Source organism: Pagrus pagrus (assembly GCF_965226575.1).
Source record: "Pagrus pagrus genome assembly, chromosome: 15".
Lineage (NCBI taxonomy): Eukaryota > Metazoa > Chordata > Actinopteri > Spariformes > Sparidae > Pagrus > Pagrus pagrus.
Genome location: NC_140199.1, coordinates 18,284,634 through 18,304,231, shown reverse-complemented (window position 1 = coordinate 18,304,231; position 19,598 = coordinate 18,284,634). Strand labels below are relative to the sequence as shown.

At 43.1% G+C, this 19,598-nt stretch overlaps 2 protein-coding genes across 3 annotated transcripts in view; both read right to left on the bottom strand.

Annotated features, from left to right (window-relative positions):
* The window catches only part of LOC311270385 (striatin-like), a 32,376-nt gene extending 31,545 nt beyond the window's left edge, over positions 1-831 (bottom strand). For both annotated transcript variants that reach the window (XM_084375222.1, XM_084375223.1), the window contains exon 1: positions 505-831. In XM_084375222.1, coding sequence (XP_084231348.1) covers positions 505-717 — 213 coding nt within the window. In that variant the 5' untranslated portion in view covers positions 718-831. The remainder of the gene's footprint in view (positions 1-504) is intronic.
* Positions 832-1,051: 220 nt separating this feature from the next.
* Positions 1,052-19,432, bottom strand: heatr5b (HEAT repeat containing 5B). The gene is given in 35 exon segments (XM_084375995.1): positions 1,052-2,363; positions 2,791-3,004; positions 3,112-3,263; positions 3,349-3,573; positions 3,822-4,094; positions 4,215-4,359; positions 5,662-5,789; positions 6,089-6,325; positions 6,848-7,088; positions 7,169-7,348; positions 8,227-8,295; positions 8,414-8,595; positions 9,598-9,849; positions 10,161-10,419; positions 10,422-10,580; positions 10,671-10,840; positions 11,052-11,241; positions 11,478-11,637; positions 11,903-12,093; positions 12,201-12,306; positions 12,455-12,630; positions 13,175-13,338; positions 13,435-13,544; positions 13,625-13,724; positions 13,813-13,965; positions 14,047-14,158; positions 14,291-14,541; positions 14,800-14,955; positions 16,561-16,810; positions 16,891-17,048; positions 17,155-17,326; positions 17,924-18,073; positions 18,167-18,275; positions 18,886-19,097; positions 19,184-19,432. Coding segments are annotated over 35 exon segments (6,240 nt in total). The 5' UTR covers positions 19,310-19,432; the 3' UTR covers positions 1,052-2,055.
* Between the last annotated feature and the right edge of the window lie 166 nt (positions 19,433-19,598).

The following is a 19,598-nucleotide window of genomic DNA, read 5'->3' as shown; positions in this document are numbered from 1 at the left end:
TTGTCAACACTAACAGCTCCTAAAAAATCAAAACACTTCTAATTACCTTCCTCCACTTCATTTTTATGGGTTTAGAAATAAAATGCAATAAAAATCAAGGCGGGGTGCTATACAATTAGCTGTAAGTAGACAAGCAGGCAGGTAGCGGCTGTGTTTCTACTCAACGTTTTTGCTCTTTGCTAGTAAATGTAGCTATCACTTGGTCGTTTAATTAGACATCTTTTCCTAAAATCCTACACTTAAAAGCATGTCGTTCACCTCCTAAAGGCAGCAAGAAAGTTTAGTGGTTTAAGTCATAGTAAAGAGGTCGCAAACAGTCGTCGTGCAGTCGGGTCAGGGGGGGCGCTGCAGCTGCTTTAGCTCCTGAGCTAAAGCTAACAAGCTAGCCTGGTTACCAGAACAATCAGAAAAAACTCGACGCGAGTTACTAGAAAGGAGCAGCGCAATGCCCAGGTCGTGCCACTGATATGTGGTCGTGTATACATAAAATGTGGTGGTTCTCACCTGTAATTCGGCCCGCTCCACCTCCCATTGTGCCCTCTCTACTTCGAAACGGGCCCATTCGTGCTGCAGGAAGTGCAAGATCCCCGGGATACTGTACTGCGCCCTAGCCGCCTCCCCAGCGTCGCCATCAGGCAGCGGTCCTTTCCCTCCGCCGGTTAAAACAGAGTTGTTATTATTGTTGAAGAAGACGCCGGGCCCCGCCTGTTCGTCCATGGCCGGGCTCGGTGGAGAGCTCTGCCCGCTGTCTCGCTGATTTGAGGCGCTAGATACCAACGGAAGGGCAAAAACCTAACGACTGCGCTCTGTCTCCTCGACTCGAGGGAATGAACTCACTTTCTGACAGCTAGCTGTCATTGACTGACGTCAGCAGCAACGGCCACGCCCACAGCGTGTTGGCTGGGGGCGCTCGATTCGCTTACCCAGACTCCCCTTGTTTATGTTACCCGAAAGATAAAATCAGTTGAACACTCTGTTTACAGATCCAGAATCAGTATTTATTCCCCATACTGACTGAAAAATGTCTAACTAAATACAGAAAACAGCAAAGTGAAGTCAAAGCAACTTTATTCACATTTCAAAGAAATGAGCATGGAATATTACATAGGGCCATTTCAACAAATCTGCCACTTTATGTTGGTAGCTGATGCTCAAATGTCCATGTCGCTAAAACACATAGATATGAAAAGTACAGCAGGGTGACGTCGATTAAAAAATCAGCTCTGAGCAACACAACAATCGGTATGATATGCAGCACAATGTACATTAAATTATGTACTTGTTAACAAGGTCCCCCATTTATCAGCAGACCAATTAACTGTTTTTGTTAAAATTACAATTTTTAAGCATGATGCATTTAATAGTCAAAGGGTTCCAATAAAATCTTATTCTTGGCTCAAAAAGGTGATCAAAAGTATATTCTCAGTTATGTTAAAGAACATGTAGTAGGAATGTTAACCACATAATTTAAGAGCAAAAAACAAAATGGGACAAAAAATAAACACTTATCAGTAACAATCAGCAGACTCTAAGGCCATATACTAGACCAGCTTCATTAAACAAAAATGCACGATTGGAATATTAAAGGATAAAATAACTGCCACGTTCATGGTGATGCACAATCACAGAAAAATGGCACGGTCTAAACAACATTTGGATGGTGAGGGATGACGACCAGACAAAAAGGACAAAATCAGGAAAAAAAAGAACCTACTGAAAAAAGAGATGTAAATTGTATCCCTTTATGAATGTGCATCAAGTCTGGAAATGATACATTCACACAATCAAACCTTACTACAGATTTTAAAGTGAGCTTTTTGTAAAGTGAACATTCAAAGGCTTTTTAATGATATTTACATAATCGCCTCCTTGACTTCAAGAAGAGTTCTCATCCATCAAAAACAAAGATGAGGTGTAGAATAAATAAATACACTTAATAAACTGTAGCTGACATAGACATGACATGTGGTACCACTCTGTTGACAGAAAACAAAACAGACCAAAAAGACAACATTAAGTTAGGCTGCGAGAGTGTACAGTGCATTTTTGGAGAGTTTAGAAGAAGCTCGTCTTCAGTTTGATGGTTGGTGCAGCTTGCACAGTTGGCTGAGCTAGCCTGGCTGCAGCTTTGGCTCGGCTGCTGGCCTGGTTGGCCCGAATTGCAGATTCCAGACGGATTTTAAGCTCAGGTGCTGCACCAATTACTATCTTGAAGGCAGCTGGGTAGAGTGGGCCAATCCGCATTAAGTTCTGAAGGGCAAAATCATGCAGGCCTTTGGAGACTTGGGGGGCGGAGGAGATGGCATTTTCATCCAAAAGGTAGGAGATAAGAGTTGGTACAAGAAGAGCCAGCAACTGCACCCCTAATGAACACATAAAAACAATCAAACATTAAGAACAGATGATAACTAACGGCAAAACTAGTTATTATAACACAAATATTAAATCAATTGACTTTTTTACAGCACATTTTCTATCGAATGATGCAGTTTGCTTTACTACAAAGGAACAAGAAGAAGCAGAATTGAGGATAAAACAATACAAAATGTATAAACATGAATAAATAATACAGAATATATAATGCTGCGCAGCATAATACTGAAATCAATTGTAAAACTGACAGTAAACTAGCGCAGGGATTCTAAATTTAGCTTTTAATGCTCCCTTGCTCTGATCTCTGACAGCGCACGTTCAGAGGCACTGAGCTAAGAGACCTGCTTTAATGGAACGAAACACTTTAATGGAACAAATACGGTACTTCAGCAGCCCATTAGGCAGAGGTATACTTACGGTTCTGCTCTTCACCCATCCCGACCAGATTCTCCAGGACCCTGATGCCCTCCTGCACAGCCTGCAGCTCGGCAGCGGTCCCTGGCCGACTGCGCTCCACCGCCTTCAGCTTCTCCACCATGAGTGGAGCCAGAGCATGGATGTAGGGAGTGGACAGGGCACGGCTGGAGTGCTGAAACACTGACAACAGCAGCTGGTAACACCGAGCCTGAACCTGTGGCAAGAACAATGAAATCACTCACGTCAATTCTTATACACCTATTGATCAGGTGTTCAAATTTTGTCCAGGTGTCAGGTGTGTTTGTATACATGTGTGCTTACCCAAGGATCACTGGAGTTGAGGGCATTTCGGAAGCGGTCCATGCAGCCCTTCTGTAGGACGGTTACGCCAACAAGTTCATTGCTGGCAGACAGCAGGAAGAGTGTGATCGCGGTCAACATACTGACCTCATCCATGTCTGGCCTGGACTCATCTACAGAAACAAACAAGCATGGATACTGTCAGTACATAATCATGTCATACTCTGTCATACTATCATGTCATAATACTTTGCTTACCTGGCTGTGAGTGCTCGAGTACAGACGCCAGGCTGCTCCTCACGAGGCCGGTCCACTGTGTCTGCATGCTCTCCATCCGGGCCAGTGGGGAGGTGATGATGGTCTTGATGCCCTGCAGGGCAGCTGACACGGGCACGGGCACCAAGTTGTCAGCAGTCTTAACTGCAGTTTCCCTCAGCACCCCCGTGATTAGGAAGAGCACCGTAGGGAGAATGGTCATGCTTGCTGTAAAGGCGGAAAGGGGCGTGTGAAAGGGGCTATCGTTTCATTGTGAGCACCACTATGCTAATTATATTCATACTTAATCTCACTCTAATGCATATAACATCATTAGCATACACTAACCTGAACAATGCAGGTCAAACAGGCTATAATAATGATGAATAAAACATCCAAGTTGGAACAGAAGGTTGAAAGATTTGCTTTTATATGTGTGTGTGTGTGTTGTTGTTACAGTTTGCCCTGGGCCTCACCAGCAGGAGAACAGAGCGAGGGCAGTTCTGCCAGGATGGAAACTGTGTTGGCCACCAGGCGTGCGCTGTCTTCGGGTAGTCGCTGAGGCCTGAGTGGCACATGGCTGGGTGACTCCTTCACACGTGTGTTGAGCTGTGGTAAGTGGCGCACCAAGATGAACACGAGCAACTCCATGGCTGCGAACACCAGAGACTTGCCAGGGACGAGCTCCCCTGTGTCTCCTCCTTCCCCGAGGCTGGGCTGGCAGTCTTTCTCGCCTTCTTCCTCTTTGCCTGAATAAAATAACAGTGACCTTGATCACTCAAATAGCCACACAATTGAAATAAGTTAATCTTGTGTGAGGTAATGTAATGTAAGCAAGGCTGAGCCTGTAGGATGTGTTAGTTCCTGACCCTTGCTGGTCCTCTGTTGCTGCAGATGGTCCTGGCAAGCCCTGATGGTCTCCTGTACAACAGCACTGACCTGGAGCTGGACAGCAGGAGGGTCCCGGGTCAGCAGCAGTCTGTGGAGCACGTTCAGGAGCTCTACTGCCAACAGCTAGAACAGAAAATAACATTAACAGTAATGCCACAGTGAAATACCAGGCATGTACCATATCAAATTAAATAAAAACATCTTTAATTAAATGTCATACTGTTTGTTAACAGATATTCAAGTATATTTTTTGGTATTAAAAGAACAGAAAATTGCTATTGATATATTGATATTGATATTGATATAAAATTGGCTAAAATTGGCACACGCACATAGCATGTAGACAAATGCTGTGTCCTAATTTAAGGGGCTGGACTTGCGTCATGGGGCTGGCAAAGGCCTGTCCTATTTCAATTGCTCCTCCAAATGCAGCCGAGAAACACAACCTTCTTTTTTGTGAATTTGTAGGGCACGCCCTATGTATCCTTTGAAGCCCCCAGTATCCCATCAACCACTTTGTGGAGGTCAGTTGTTTAATGGAGCACTGCAGGGGTGCTTGTCGACTTGTAAAGTCAGTAAATATCACGTGATCCTGTCGTATTTACCAGATATTTGCACTAAGGTGGAGATCAGTCACTGGTAAATATCTCACTTTAACTAAACCACTAAAAAAGCTGCTGCAAGGTGTAAACCACAAATGCCATTCAAAAAGCCACTGTTTCTTATTTGATCCTTCGTAAAAGTATGTCTGCAATCAACAAAGCCACCCACTGGAAGTCAAACCCAAAATTTTTATTATTCCAAAATAAAAACAATGACATGATATAAATATTGTTTCCTAAAATACAGATACGAATTGCAGCTACGGTTTATCTATATTTCATTTGAAATGTTATAGAAATGCACCTATTGAGAAATTCTGGGCCAATATCAATACCAATGTTCAAAATAGATAGCTGATGCTGATATAATGTTTTTGGTTGTTATTTATTCCTGCTTCTGTGCCAGGGAAACAAAAGAAAAACCTTTATTTTTTTTAAAACTTATGAAAAAACTTATATATAACCTTCTTTCACATGAAAGAGATTCTTTTTTTGAAAAGTAACTGCTCTGAAAGCCTTTTTAGCCCGCTATACAACTACTCACTCTATGAAGTTTTCAGTACTTAGATAGCCTCACAAACAGATGGCAGGGATGCACCAGTACCTCATGAATGCGCCAGTACAAAATTGATGTGACACAACAGATAAACATCAGCCTCTGCCATCAGTGAACGTAATATTATTTGCGGATAGGCCCATAGCAGTCAGTAAGGTGATTATCAATACAGATGCTCAGCTGATCAATCTGTGTAAATGTGTAAATTAAATTCAAATCCCATATCTTTCTTCCTTACAAATGTCATTTCTTCACTTGTGTCTTTACCTGGTCCTGTGCGATGTGGATTTTAGCACATGGAGATTCTAGCAGAGTGAACAGGGCCTGCAGGCAGGACATCACATGTTCAATGGGCTCCTCGGGCCGGGGGAAGCAAAGAAACTCTATACTGACACCTGAGAGACAGAACACAGAAATGCACTTAGGGTGTGTTCATGCTATTCTCTTTTTCTATCCGCCACCACCCTTTCACTGTTGGCAGATGCCAGGCGGATGATCCATCGCTGTCAGGTAAACAAATAGCAGTCACTATGAAAAAGTGAACACATATGTAAGGGGGGGGAGTTTCCTCTGTATAATACCTGAGTATTAAAATACCCAAACTACATCAGTACAGATTATTGATGTGTTCATGAGGGAAAAAAAACAAAAAGTAACATGAAAACGACACCACAAAGGATGTGCATCTCTTTACCCAACATTAGATGCATCCTGTCCTCCACTGATTCCTCAAAGGTCTTTGTGGTGATGGAGGCTCCTTGAGGGACAGCAGGAGCCTTGGAGGGAGCTGAGGGGACGTCCTCTTTCTCTTCACCAGCTCCGAATCCAGTGCTGCTCAGCCACAGGGCCACAGCATGCAGGACGGGTGCCCACGAACTGCGATAGTGGAGTCTTGCTGTGTCTATAGTCTCCGGAGTATAAAACGCTCCACCTGAACACAGAGAAACAATACTGGGACTTTGACTTGTGATTTTAATTGAGTTCCGTACATATGCACCATATAAATTTGAGAAAACTCACAGTTAATAAAATTTTTCTCATGAATTGTATATAAAGTGCATTTTCCCCAATGGTAAACAACTGACAAATTCAGATTGAAGGGCCTAAAAACAGAATCAACAATGTGCTGGAACGTCTCATCTGATCAAAACAACTCTTTGACAGTAACCAAGGAGATGTTTTTGTTGACGATTTTATCAAAAACTGTCCAAATCCTATTGAAGGTCTTTTTGGTGAACGGAGTTGCTATCTGGAGAATTAAATCACATCTTTTATGGGACTAAACTAGAGCAAACAACTCAAAAAGTAGTGCTTGAAGTTGGCTAAATTTCCAATCTACTACTAGAAAACATTGAAAGTCTACATTGTTCTTCACACACATCCATGCATATGAAGACTCAAGGCGTCAAATAAAACCAAGAGTAGAAAATGCGCCACTGGATCTGTGTTGTACCGTCAGGGGGCAGCTGACTGGAGAACTCAGCAGGCAGAGTGAGCAGAGCGTAGTCCCGCAGCATTGCCAGCCACAGGCGGCTCAGCGAGGGCAGCTCTGGCTGCACCAAAGTGATGAGGCTGTCGGGTGGAAGGACGTCTGCACCCAGATCGTCCTCATCCTCGTCGTCATCTGCATTTCTGGCTGGTTTGGCGGGCTTAGACTCGGCCTCTTTCTTGATCTTCATCGACACCACATACACCTGAGAAGACAGCCAGAGTGTTTAATTAGATTAATTATATTCATAATTTACAGCATAACTAATATAGTCGTCACTCTCACCTCGGCCCATGCCTTCAGCACAGCCAGCTTCTCCATCGTGGTGGCACTCTCACTGTACAGCTGACTGGATGAGCCCTTCCCAGCCTGCGCCTTGTCCAGCGATGACACGAGCAGGTTGTGGACTCGCCGCAGGTCGTTGAGGTCACTGACTACGCCGCTACCAATCCATGTACTACACACCTGTGGAGGGGTCAAGGTATCAAAAGCTAAAACAAATCGAACATTCACAGCACCCACGGCCTTTCAGATGTAACCTCTCTTACAACGCTAGAGAAAATCCTTCATGACATAACAGAGTGTTCAAGGTTGATTAGCTATCATATTTGCCATTGAAGTGGCTGGGGGGTGTCAAAAAGCAGTTATTAATAAATAGCTCTGACGTGTAAGGGGTGTAGAAGTGGAGTTGACATTTGTAACATTACATCTATCTGAGGGGAATGGGCATTAGAGAGTCAGGCAGCCGAGAGCAGGAGTCTGAGAAGTCTTTCTTTAAGCACATTTACAAATATGCAATGATGCAAATGTTCTTAGCAAATTCATTGTTACACATTTGCTTATATACACTATAGTAATATTTCTCTGTAGGGCATGTCATGTGATCCTGCAGTTCAAGGTGTGATAGATATCTGGTTTGTTTGATTGTTATTCGAAGTCGATTATTCTATTCAAAAAAGAGAAACCCTTGGATTAAGCTTTTGGCCTTCAGAAAGACCAGAAATAGTCTCGGTGGGCAAAAACCCTGAGCCAGAAACACGGAGGGGAACGTAAAAGAGAAACAGGTTTTTTAAAGAATACTGCTGACAGGCATGTTTGTTATTTGCCACTGTCACTCATTCTTCACATCAGTCAAAGAGCATCAAGGTAGAAAATCTGACACTTCTTCTAAGGGGGTGATGAGTCAATGCACGGCGGTAATTAACTGTAACTGCAGTGGCATCGCTACAAAAGCCTCTAAATATCAGTAAGTGCTATTCAATAGAATGAATGTTACAGGAAAAATAGAGCTCACTGTTCAGTGCCGATAGCATCTCAAACAAAAACAAAGCAGAGTGTCTTACCTGGCATGCCTTAGCGGTTATGTCTGACGGCGTGTCAGGTGAAAACGCAGGTCTGAGGGCAGCTCCGACCTACATGATGACACATGATCGGTGCAAAGTTAACTCCCTCAGTTTGTTTCAGATTTGCTGTGTCATTATTAATTTGGGACTTTTGCAGCATAATGCGATTTGATGTGTTTTGACTCACATTGGCCTGGTACTGTTCCAGGATAACGTGCCCCGGGAACTCAGGCTCTGGTACGGACGCAAACTTTTTAATGATGTCCTCCAGTGCCTGAAGGCCGGCCATCCTCAGCTGGTTACTGTGGTCCGTGGCTGCCATGAAGGCCATGCGGATTAGGTCAGACAAATGGAGGACCAACAGATCTCCTGGAGGGACAGAAAAGGGGAGAAAAAGTAGAATTTATAACAGGTTTCTGTTCTTTTCAACACTTGCCAGTCATTGATTAATATCTGCTTTAGTAATCCTTTGATGATGGGTTGTGCTTCAGCAAGAAGCTTTAATTGTTGCCTCCTTCAAGGTCTCTGTGCTTGCTTTTAAGCCTTCCTCTTAGAGAGAGTGAATTGCAGATTAAATACAGATGAACATATAAAAATCTGTTTTTAAAGTTTCAGTGTGCACTTGCAATGACTCGAACAAAACCGCAAACTGACCTTGTGGCTGAGTTTTAATTCAGCTTTAACTGAAGTGCACCTTAAAGGGATTAGTTGAACACACCAACATACTGAACCAATGATCCATTCAATCCCAGTCACTAAATTTGGCTTAGCTGCTTCCAGAGCTGCAAAAGTCACAACACTTACTGTCTAGCCTTTAATATGCTTCCTAATTTCTGAGGAGTTTATAGAAATACTGGCTTCTCTCCTACTCCCACATTTGCTTAGTCATCTCTGGCTTTGTTCCATCTTGACATTAAAACACATGAATGAGCTTTATTCAGCAGGTGACCTTTGAACTGGCTGGAGGTTGCAAAATATATAAATCACACATATATAAACTAATTTCAATCTAATTTTCAAGCAACCATAATAGTCTGTGCAAAATAGACAGCTAAGATATTGGTTAGTAGATTATTTCATCATTGATTAATCCGTTGATTATTTTCTATGCTATAAAATGTCCAAAATCATATAAAATGTCAAATTCAGTGTTTCCCAAAGCCAAAGATGACGTCCTCAAATGTCTTGTTTTGTTTCGTAAATAATTACTAAAAACCAATGAGTCAATCAAAGTAATCGACAAATAATTTAATAGTTGACAACTAATCAATTAATCGTTGTAGCTCTTATTTCAAGTACAGACAAAAGCATAAAACACAAATCCTTCATTTGAACTCTGAGCTACTGTTTTGGCAGCGTGGTGATTGGTACCTTTGGGGTTCTTGGCTTTTGCAGAGCGGGCAGCTGCCAGGTCAAAGTGAGCTTTGTCGTTCTCACACAGCAGGATGATGCGGCATAAGCAGTCCGCAGCAAACACCCGCGTCACCCAGCGCGGCGCAACAGAGGGCTTGGACTTGTCATCTTCGCCGAGGCCTGTGAACATGGTGTCGTCATCCATCTCGTCTTTTTTCTCCGAGTCTTCCTCATCCTTCTCCACCTCGAATACGACGGCTCCTCCTACATCTGGAGGAGGAGACAGACACATTCAAGATACAAGGATTGAAAAGGGCAGATTGAGTCCACCATGTCAAGTACTGTCCACTCCAGTGTTTGTGTTTGTTTTTGCTTTACTTGACAGGAAGGACTGATACTACGAATGTTTGTGCAAATGAATGTTGGCCTGTAAAACTCACAAAACATATGAACTGATATTGGGCAACTGAGATTAACTTGAATTGGTTTCTGTGTGATACTTACTCTGGTTTCTGTCCCAGTCTTAATTTCCTTAGAGACACAAAATAGTAATGTGTCATATTTTGTAGTTTTGTGTTTACCTGTAGTTGCTGCCAAAACATCCTTGCAGAGTTTCAGCCAATGCGAAAGCTTTTCCACAGCAAGAGACGACAGCATATGGCCCAGTGTGTCATGGATGTCAGAACACAGCTTCCTGTCGGTTTCCCGATCCAGCATGCCAAACAAAACGCCCTCCAGACCGGTCTCTGTGATGTTCAGATCTGAACCAGGGACAAAGTCAATGCAGTAAGAGTCACAGTGTCTCGCTGAGATATGTTGATTAAACTCTCTCGTCAGGTTTAGGATTTATACTCACTGATTGTAGTGTCTTTGCTTTCTCCTGCTCTCTTCGCCAAGCTCATGGCATACTCGCACACCTCTGCAGCCTCTCTCTGAGCGAGCTGCCTCAGGCAAGCCACAGCAGCACGACGCAGCAACAGGTGGGAGCTGCACAGGTGTACCTGCATCGCACAGCACAGTAAGAAATTATGATTAAGATTAAAACAACCTATAACTATCTCACTTGTAGTCTGAAACTCATCATGTCTTACGCAGAGACAGGGCACCAGGCTGGACAGGTTGACGTGGCGTGGAGCGAACATGTGCAGCTGCTGCAAGCATGAGATGGCAGCTGCCTGCACAAGGGAGTCGGAGTGGTCCTGCATTATGGCACACCCAACCAGGCAGGACGAGCGGATGGTGGAGATGGTGGCTCCATTCCCTGGCAAACCAATTAATTAAGAGGAGAGAAAAAGAAAGAAAATGTTTTTAAGTCACTTCAGGAGCCTATACTGGGTTAAAATGGACTATAATGCCACCTGCTGGCCAGGAAATGGTATCGTACATTTACACATTTTTTTGATAGATACGATTCAAAGGAGAGAATCACTGTCACATAAGGAGGTTTGTGACTTTGTTTCTGCCACAATTACCTTGTAATTCTGGTCCAACAGTAGTAATAAGAGCTCCCAGGCAGCGGCCCAAACACTGGTGCACCTCTGTATGCGATGGAGGCACAGTGAGGAGCAGGGTAAGTACCAGGGACAGGGTGGGCTCCACGTAGCCTCTGTACATAGGACCACTAGAATCCACAATCAGAGCCAGAGAGTGCAGAGCCCATGTCTGATACAAAATGGAAGGAGAATATCTGAATTAGTGACATTTTACAAGCACAAATCATGAAAATAAACTTTCATGAAAATAAAAAAAGCAACACATTAATCTAAACCAAACTGTAGTCCAATTTAGATGGAAAGAATTACAGAAAAAAAGGATAGCTCAGACTTCTGCTCTCTTATTCTCAGTCAATTATGAGTGAATTTTTAAAAAATCCATCCTCCCTGAGTAATTCACTGTACCTGGACCTCATGAGAGGACCCATCCTGGGCCAGAGCCAACAGGATGCTGACACTGGTCTTTAAGTGCTGGCCTGAGCCAATTCCTCCGACGTATCGATGCAGACAGCCAAGAGCCAGTGAATGGCCCGTCCTTGAAACTACATCACGGGCCGACTTCAGTCTGGAGATAGATATGGAGAGATATGGATATGGATATGGATCACATGATTAAAGACAAGGATAGAGAAATGAGCTTGATTCAGTCAAGATAGATTTTGAGAACAATCAAAGACTGAAACACTTATCTTCCTGAAAAAATCCTTGAGCAACAGTAACATGTTCATACTGTAACTGATTCTAATGGTGGTATGCTGATGAAGTCTCCCTTTATCTTAAAGAAAAATCTAAACAAAAAAACACAGATGATACAGATACAAAATTCTTACTTGTCAAAGCTGGTCTGTGCCATTCTGGCGATGAAGGTCGCCTCTCCCACCACCTGAGCCATCCTTCCCAGGGCCTCTCCAGCAGCACAGCGCAGGATGGGGTTGGGGTTATCCAACGCTCCCATCACAAGGGCAAGTGCTGATTTACGTACCTCCTCAGGACCCAGAGTACTCTTGTTTTCAGCCAAACCCTTCATTAAAAGAGGAAAGAAGGGATACATTTCTCATGGTACGTATTACCTCAATAATGGCACAGGATATTCCTGCCTTGAGGGGACTGTAATACGAGTTTTCTCACCTTGAGGGCACTGAGCACTGCAGTAAAGATGTTCAGCTGAACTGCTTGCTGTCGAACTCCTTTCGCTTGCTTTATGCACTCTGCAAAATGGTCAAGCATCTGCAGCCTGAATCATACACAAAATCGGGTAAAATATTACAAAGAGCTTTGCAACAGTGAATAAAAACACACACTAAACCAACAACAAAACAAACATAGCTGCAAATACTAAAACCATTTTTCAAAATTCCCACAGCAACAACTAAAAGTCTCACCTGTGTTTGAAGGAGACGTGAGGGAAAACCACACCGAACAGCGCCACTGAAGCATCGATGACTGACACGCCCAAAGGGAGAGGCCCTGGGATGGCTTCGCCTACGGGGACGCGCAGGTAGATGGAGGAGGGATCGTGTTCCAGAGCTCCGCTGCCAGACGCACTGTTGGGCTGCAGCTGTTTAAATAGGATCACACAGTAGTATCAATGTTGATCAAGACATTACAAAATAATTAAAAATGTTTAAGTGGTTTAGAAACATTTCGAGGTGTTATTATTGTTGGCACTGCTGTTTCAAAGACAAACATTTCGCTTTCCGTTTTCCTAAGAGAAGCAACTACCAACAACACATGACAAAACTTGAGTTTATACTCATTTAGTCAATAATGGGAACATGAAAGCAGATAGAAATGTGCTCAGTAAGCCTTAATTTTTGTGATTTCGTGACAAAATTGTATAGTGAAAGTGAGGTTTATAGGGAACTAATCTAAACACAGAGGGTGTCACTACTCCACAGACATTACAATGTGCAATCAAATTTACTTCAGGATGATACCTTAAAACAAAAATCTTGTCTTTTGCCAGTTTAAATACAGATAGATTATGAACCATTTTACAAAAGACAATAATTATCCAAACCAACCACACACACATCTACATTTCTTCCTTTAAAATGCAGTAGAAATACTGGATTAGTCAAATAACTGTTGATTTAACTCACCTGATCCTCTATGGACTTGTGGTCCGTCTCCTGCAACCAAGAACCCATGAGTACACTGTCGTCATAGTGACAGAGAGAGCGCAGCAGGGAAGTGGTGGTGTTGGCCGAGTTGTCTGTCAAAGTGAACTCTGCCACCAGCTCCCTTAGGAGGGCGTTGAAGCTCCCTACACAAGAAAATTACTGCTATTAAAACACCTTCCATAAAGGTTTTTAACCTCAGTGGGACAAGGGACAAGAAAAATGTAGAAGTGACTTGTTACCTTCATAGGTCTTGGGAGGCAACAGAGCCAGGATGTCGTACAACCTAAGCCTCACCATCGCTGCACTTGCTTTCAGGTGAGCACCATGGACCTTAATGATGGCAGGGACACTAATAAAAGGAGAAAACATTACAATCATGCAACAAAGACAATATATGCCTCTGTCTTTACTTAAAAGCATCACACTCACTGAGACATCATGGTCATGGCACATTCAATGGGAGTCATCAGTCGACGGATCACATCTTCTGTAAGCAGCTCAGGACAGTGGGCCACGAAGCTACGCATGGCTGCAGAGGAAAGAAGCAGGAGTGAAGAAATTACTAATGCTAACATTACAGAACATGTGCAGCCGTACAGGGAGGTGTGCTTCTTTACCACACAGTGCTCCAGCTCGGCCCTCCAGGGTGACCTGCCAGGTGAAGGAGTCTCCTCTGGCCTTCTCTGCCTCCAGCTCCTTCTGGGAGCGAGGGAACACGTTCCTCCACAGCAGCAGCATCTTGGGAAGGTGATACCGCACGAGGGAGGGACCTGGGCAGTGTTGTCAGCGAGTGAGACAGTGTTGTTGACAAATCAAAGCCAAGAGATAAGAGAGATGTTTAGGAGACTCACCCAGAGTCATGAGGGCACCCAGCAGCAGCCATCCAGCCTGTGTGCGCTGCAGGGACAGTCGACTATTCTGAGCTGCTGTCCGCAGGAGGTCTTCAGCTATACTCACCACCAACTACAAGAAAAGCGCGTTCACAATGTTTTTAATCCATACAGGGGAATCAGAGAGGCTGGCACAGAAGGTCAAGACTTAAATTACAGTTATACAAAAGAAGGGGGGGTAAGATTACATTTTGAGGATACACACCTTGCCCTTGGAGTGGGGGATACCCAGTGGACACTGGTGTACGCCTCCCAGCAGAGCAGCCATAGCAAAGCTGTAACCGCTGACAGCCTCAGGTGAACTCTTCAGGTTGTTGATTCTCTCTGCACAGCGGTCCAGCAGTGGGGTCAACTGATAAGGCAGCGCAACGGCAACGCAGCGCAAGCACCATGCAGCCGCCAAACGAGCCGCCATGCTTGGGTGCAGCAGCACTGAGGTCACTGTTTCAAGGAGGCCTGAAGAAGAGGACATGGAATATGTTTTAAGTTGTGAGTGGATCCAGGATAAATCTATTCCTTTTGACTGGAGACACTAAAGGTCCCATGTATGAGATTTAGAACATTAATATTGCATCAAAAAAACTATTTGCTATTATAAAATATAGTGCAGTAATGGCGTCCTGAGCAGAGAATGAAGTCACACAACAAAGTTCTTGTTCTTTGTTCTGGTAGCCGGTCCGTCCGCAAATGTCCCATTTTGTGTGTGTGTCTCACCTATAGAAGGCTCTTGGATGAGCGGTGAAGCTGTGGCACTCAAGCTCTGAACTAGACTGCCCAGCTCTTTTAGGGCACACACCATAACATGCTGACTAGCAGAGACATCGGCTGCCCCCGCTTTGTTCTCTCCACTGATGTCATTCACGACTGCCTCTGTAAAAAACACGTAGAGAGGGAGAGGCAAACAAGACGTGTTTGTCAGAACAAAATGCAAAAATGTTCCATTTTAGCTCAAAAATCCTTAAAAATATGATTATATTTTACTAATTCAGAATGTGCGCAGCATTAATGGATAAAGTGACCTGCACTGAAATGTAACTTTGACTGAGATTTTTCTAAAAAACAAGGCACTCCTTGACAGATAAACAAGGTTATTTATAATCTCTTGACATGGTACACAAAATTGACTATAATAACCTCATTGGCTGGCCACATTAGTCCATGTAAATGCTGTCACACATCTTTAATCACATCAAGAGATAGAATAATTTACAAGACTGAGGAAAACACTGCTATGCCACAAAAAAGGGCTCTGAGGATTTGGGGGTTTTTTATACAGAAAAGATAGTTGATAGCTGTATTAAAGGATAAATGTGACAAAAAGAAAAACATTAAAATTTCATCTGAATTTAAGTAACTCGCTGATTAGCCCTTCTGATGGTCATTTATCAAGAACTTAAATCCTCAGAGCCCTAAAGAGGCAACGGTCAAGAAAGATCACATGAAAGAAAAAAGTCACTCAAATGACTTTGAGAAGAGATTTAAAGCAGCTTTTTGGACTTTGGCAGTCATGTTGTTCCATACAACTAAGGATGTGGAGAACCAACTGTAGAGAACACATATACAAGGAGATCCCACTTCAATTATGGCTCCAGGAAACGTTTTCCAAATTACTTTTAGCAGAGATAATTCACTAAGTCCATTGTCTCACAGATCCAGCTGGTTGGAAAACATACAAGCAGCAAGTGTAGTGAAGAGCCCAGGACACGACCTTCAATATGTTTTTTCATTCTATTTTAACATCAATATAAACCAAAGAACGTATTTTTGACACGTTTTTACATCAGTTTAAGGGTTGCAAAGCAAATCAGAGTAAGAATCATCCTTTGTGAATGAGGTAAAGGTGATTATAAACTTGATCCATGTGTTGTTGTGAAGCAGGAAAAAAATGGAAATTTGGAAATCAATAAAACTAAACAATGAACAAACTTGCAAATATTATGTCTTGTTGCTATGGGGGGAGGAATGGCTTGCTCGTATGATGAGTCAGTGAATTTAGTGGCACATGCAGTTTTTCTGCCGGTGTTAGCCAGATGTCAACAGTCAGAAAGAGTTATGTTATCTGCTCCTTAGGGGATTGTAATGCAATAACAGAATGTGAATTCACAGGCAAACAGCCATGGAGGCTATGCAGTAATGCAAGCATGAGTGGCTCGAATGCTGAGCTGGCAATGGATAATGTTACATGACATTATGATGCTGCTTGTGGTTAGAAAGAAATGTGTAAAAAAAAAAAGATGAGGAGCATGATCCAGAAGAAGCAAAGGCAGAAAGCAAGATGCAGAGCAGAAAGAGGGAAAGCCATCTCCGCACACAGAAAAAGACAGAAAAGAAAAACCATCTCCGCATGCAACACAAGCGTAAACCATGCAAGACTTTATGAAAATGAATGAAGGGGCGAATTAAAAGTGATAATAATGGATGAGTACTTACTCTGTAATGCTCTGAACCGTGATATTTCCCCCCCTTCCTCCTTACCCACAGCCCTCATTTGCTTGCTGATGGCTTGGCAGATTTCTTTGCCGGCTGCGATTTGTGCTTTCTCTCCAAGTAAGCCCCCGAGGGTGGCGCGTAGCATGAAGGAGACACAGCGGCGTGAGTACACAGCCTCAACATGGGTCTGCGTGGCCCGTGGGTGAGACACGAGGTCCAAAACGTGGGACAGGAACGTGGCAAAGTTGCGCTCCAGCCACTGACCACCAAGCGTAGTCACAAACACAACATAGGCCTGAGGAGGATGGAAGAAAGATTAAGAGACTGAATAGGACGAGGCAGGCTCAGATTCTTATGTTTGAGGATTCACCTCACCTGTGTGACGCCCACCCGAACCTCCCTGCTGACAGAGCCTCCCCCCTTCAACATCTCCCCTCCACTCTTCAGGAAGCCAGATCCACCGCGTAGAAAGCCTGTGGCCATTAGCTCCAGCACTTCTTCCAGAGTGGCCCGCTTCACATTCTGACGCATCACTGAGGAAAAAAGTATTAAGATGATGAAGAAGACATGTCGTGATCTCATCTATTTAACATGAAATAAGCTGAACATAAGCTACACAAATCAACTCTTTTATCCTACCAGCTGCTTGTTTGGGCATCAGGGCAGTGGCCATGACTGTTCCCAGCAGTTTGGCCACTGCCACCCGAACACCATAGTTAGATCCTTCCAAGGCTTTGAAACATAATGTTGCCATGTTCTCCAGTTCTGTAGTCCACATAAATACTGCCTCATTCTGCAGCTCCAACAGGCACTGATCAGGCAAGAAGAAGAAAGATGGAGTCCTGTTAGCAAACAGCTACATTATGCATGTACAGGGAACATCTAATTTAATTTTACAACAGGTAGGAGATTTGCGCAACACATTTGAGGTCAATCAACATGAATGACTTCGCAAAAATATTGTTTACGTGGAATAGTGTTTAATTGGAATTGGTATTTTTTTCTAATGGTGGAAAGCGATCCAACTGGCTTTGCTTAAATTATCTCAGAGAGGGGGAAAGAATATATATATATATAAAAAAAAGATTAAATAAAATATTGTTGTCCATACAATGATCACAAAAAATCATCTGGTCCCTGTATGTCTATGACTGGAGCAGGAAATGCAGTCTTGAATGTTGTTCGACAATCCACAAAAAAGGTCTCAACAAATAAAAGCTGCTCGTTTTTGGAGCAAATATTTGAACATTACACTATGTAGAAGAATCCTATACTCAGAATCCTATACCAGTGCAAGGAGCCTTCACAAATGATAATAATGTTTCCTTTTATTTGGCTGCACCAACTAAATCTAATATACTTCTGTTTACTCCTTCACAGTGCCATTAGATATTTTTCTAAGACCAACCTTTGCTACCGCGCAGCGTACAGCCATGGACCTGTCTGTGAGCAGAGAGCGGGCATTCTTGTAGATATCTCTGTGACATGAAGCTGCAGCTCCACCCAGTCCGTTAAGCACCTTCTGCAGGCTGAGAAGGATCTCTCCTCTGCCTTGGGACTGCATCAACAAAGTAAAGGTAAAAGCAGGACGATTACTGAATAATAAATCTCTTTAGTCATCCATTATTGTTCCTATATTCCAAGGTCATACCTCTGCACTCTTTAATGCCTTCAAAAGGTTATTGATGGTGTCTGGAAAGGAGCTTCCAAGCATCCTGCCCATCTTCTCATAAAAAGCGCCAACACAGGCCACTGCAGCACTGCAAGAAAAGTTATTGTATGCTTTACAATTACAATATACATTATAATTTGATACAACTCCAAATCATTAAATAAATAAAATGGATTATCTTCTTGGAAATTAAGCTGCGATAAGTGTGGGTTTCTTTGTATTTCAGAAATTTTCACATTTGTTAGATACTGCAAGTCTCCTGTAAGTGACTGGCTTCTTTTTATAACTGATGATTATAACATAATAAACCAGCATAATGAGCTAGTTTTAACCTCAAAGCTCTGAACATATTTTTATGTATAGGGAAAAAACAGTTACTTAAAGGTTCATTTCACCTGCAAAAACCCAGCAGGACAACACTGATGCAGCTGTTAGATTCCATTAATATCAGCAAGAAACACAGCACAAAATCTGCTCATGTATACTTAATCCTCCCCTTTTCCATAAAATGTCAATTCTGCAGATTAACATTTGGCTTAACTGCTAATACCGTTGAAGGGGGTCCTACAGTATATTACCGTGACTGAAAGCAGTGCTGGACAGCTTATAAGTTAATACAAATGTGTATCACATCAAGCAATGAAAGCATTAAAAAAAAATAGCAGAATACACAGTGCTGTGATTAAACAGGATCTTACAGTTTTGTTGGCAGGTACGCAGGTGTGTCATCCTTGCTCTTGATGATCTCGTTGCATTTATCCAGAGTCTGGAAAACAGTGAAGGTGTCGCCGATGCTGTAGAGCGTAGCAAGGTTCTTGGCCAGCAGTTTCCTTGTTGGTGGTCCAGGGGCACTGCTGATCAGTCCCGTCAGCTGCTCCACCAGCTTCTTCTGCTTCTCCCTCACATCCACCTGCCATTCAAACACACAACAACATCACACTGCTTCTAAAGAAACCCACTCAGAAAAGCAATGCCAAAATCTATCTGAATAGTTACCCTATTTGCTGCCACGAGCACTTTATCCAAGAAGCGTAGCCATTCGAAGATGAAGACAGGCCTCTTTGCCTCAGTGATCTGGGCCAAGGCATCTTCATTGAGAAGCAGACTGTGGGCCAGCTCCATGACGAGGACCTTCAAACACGGTGCTGTACACCCTCGCCTCTGCAATGATATATTAAAGGGTGTGCCTTGTCAGTAGATGTCTCTTCTCTGATATTCGCCCTTTCATCCAATCAGAACCTTTCATCACCTAGAAAGCATTATAACAGCACTTGAGTCACCAAACATCAGTGAATAATAAAGTCATCAGTGCAATGACTTAGGTTTGAATAAGTTATTATTCAGTCATAGCAGCTGTCACTGCTTTAGGCGTTTTTGAATACGCCCTTACATGTTGTATGAAACGTTGCAA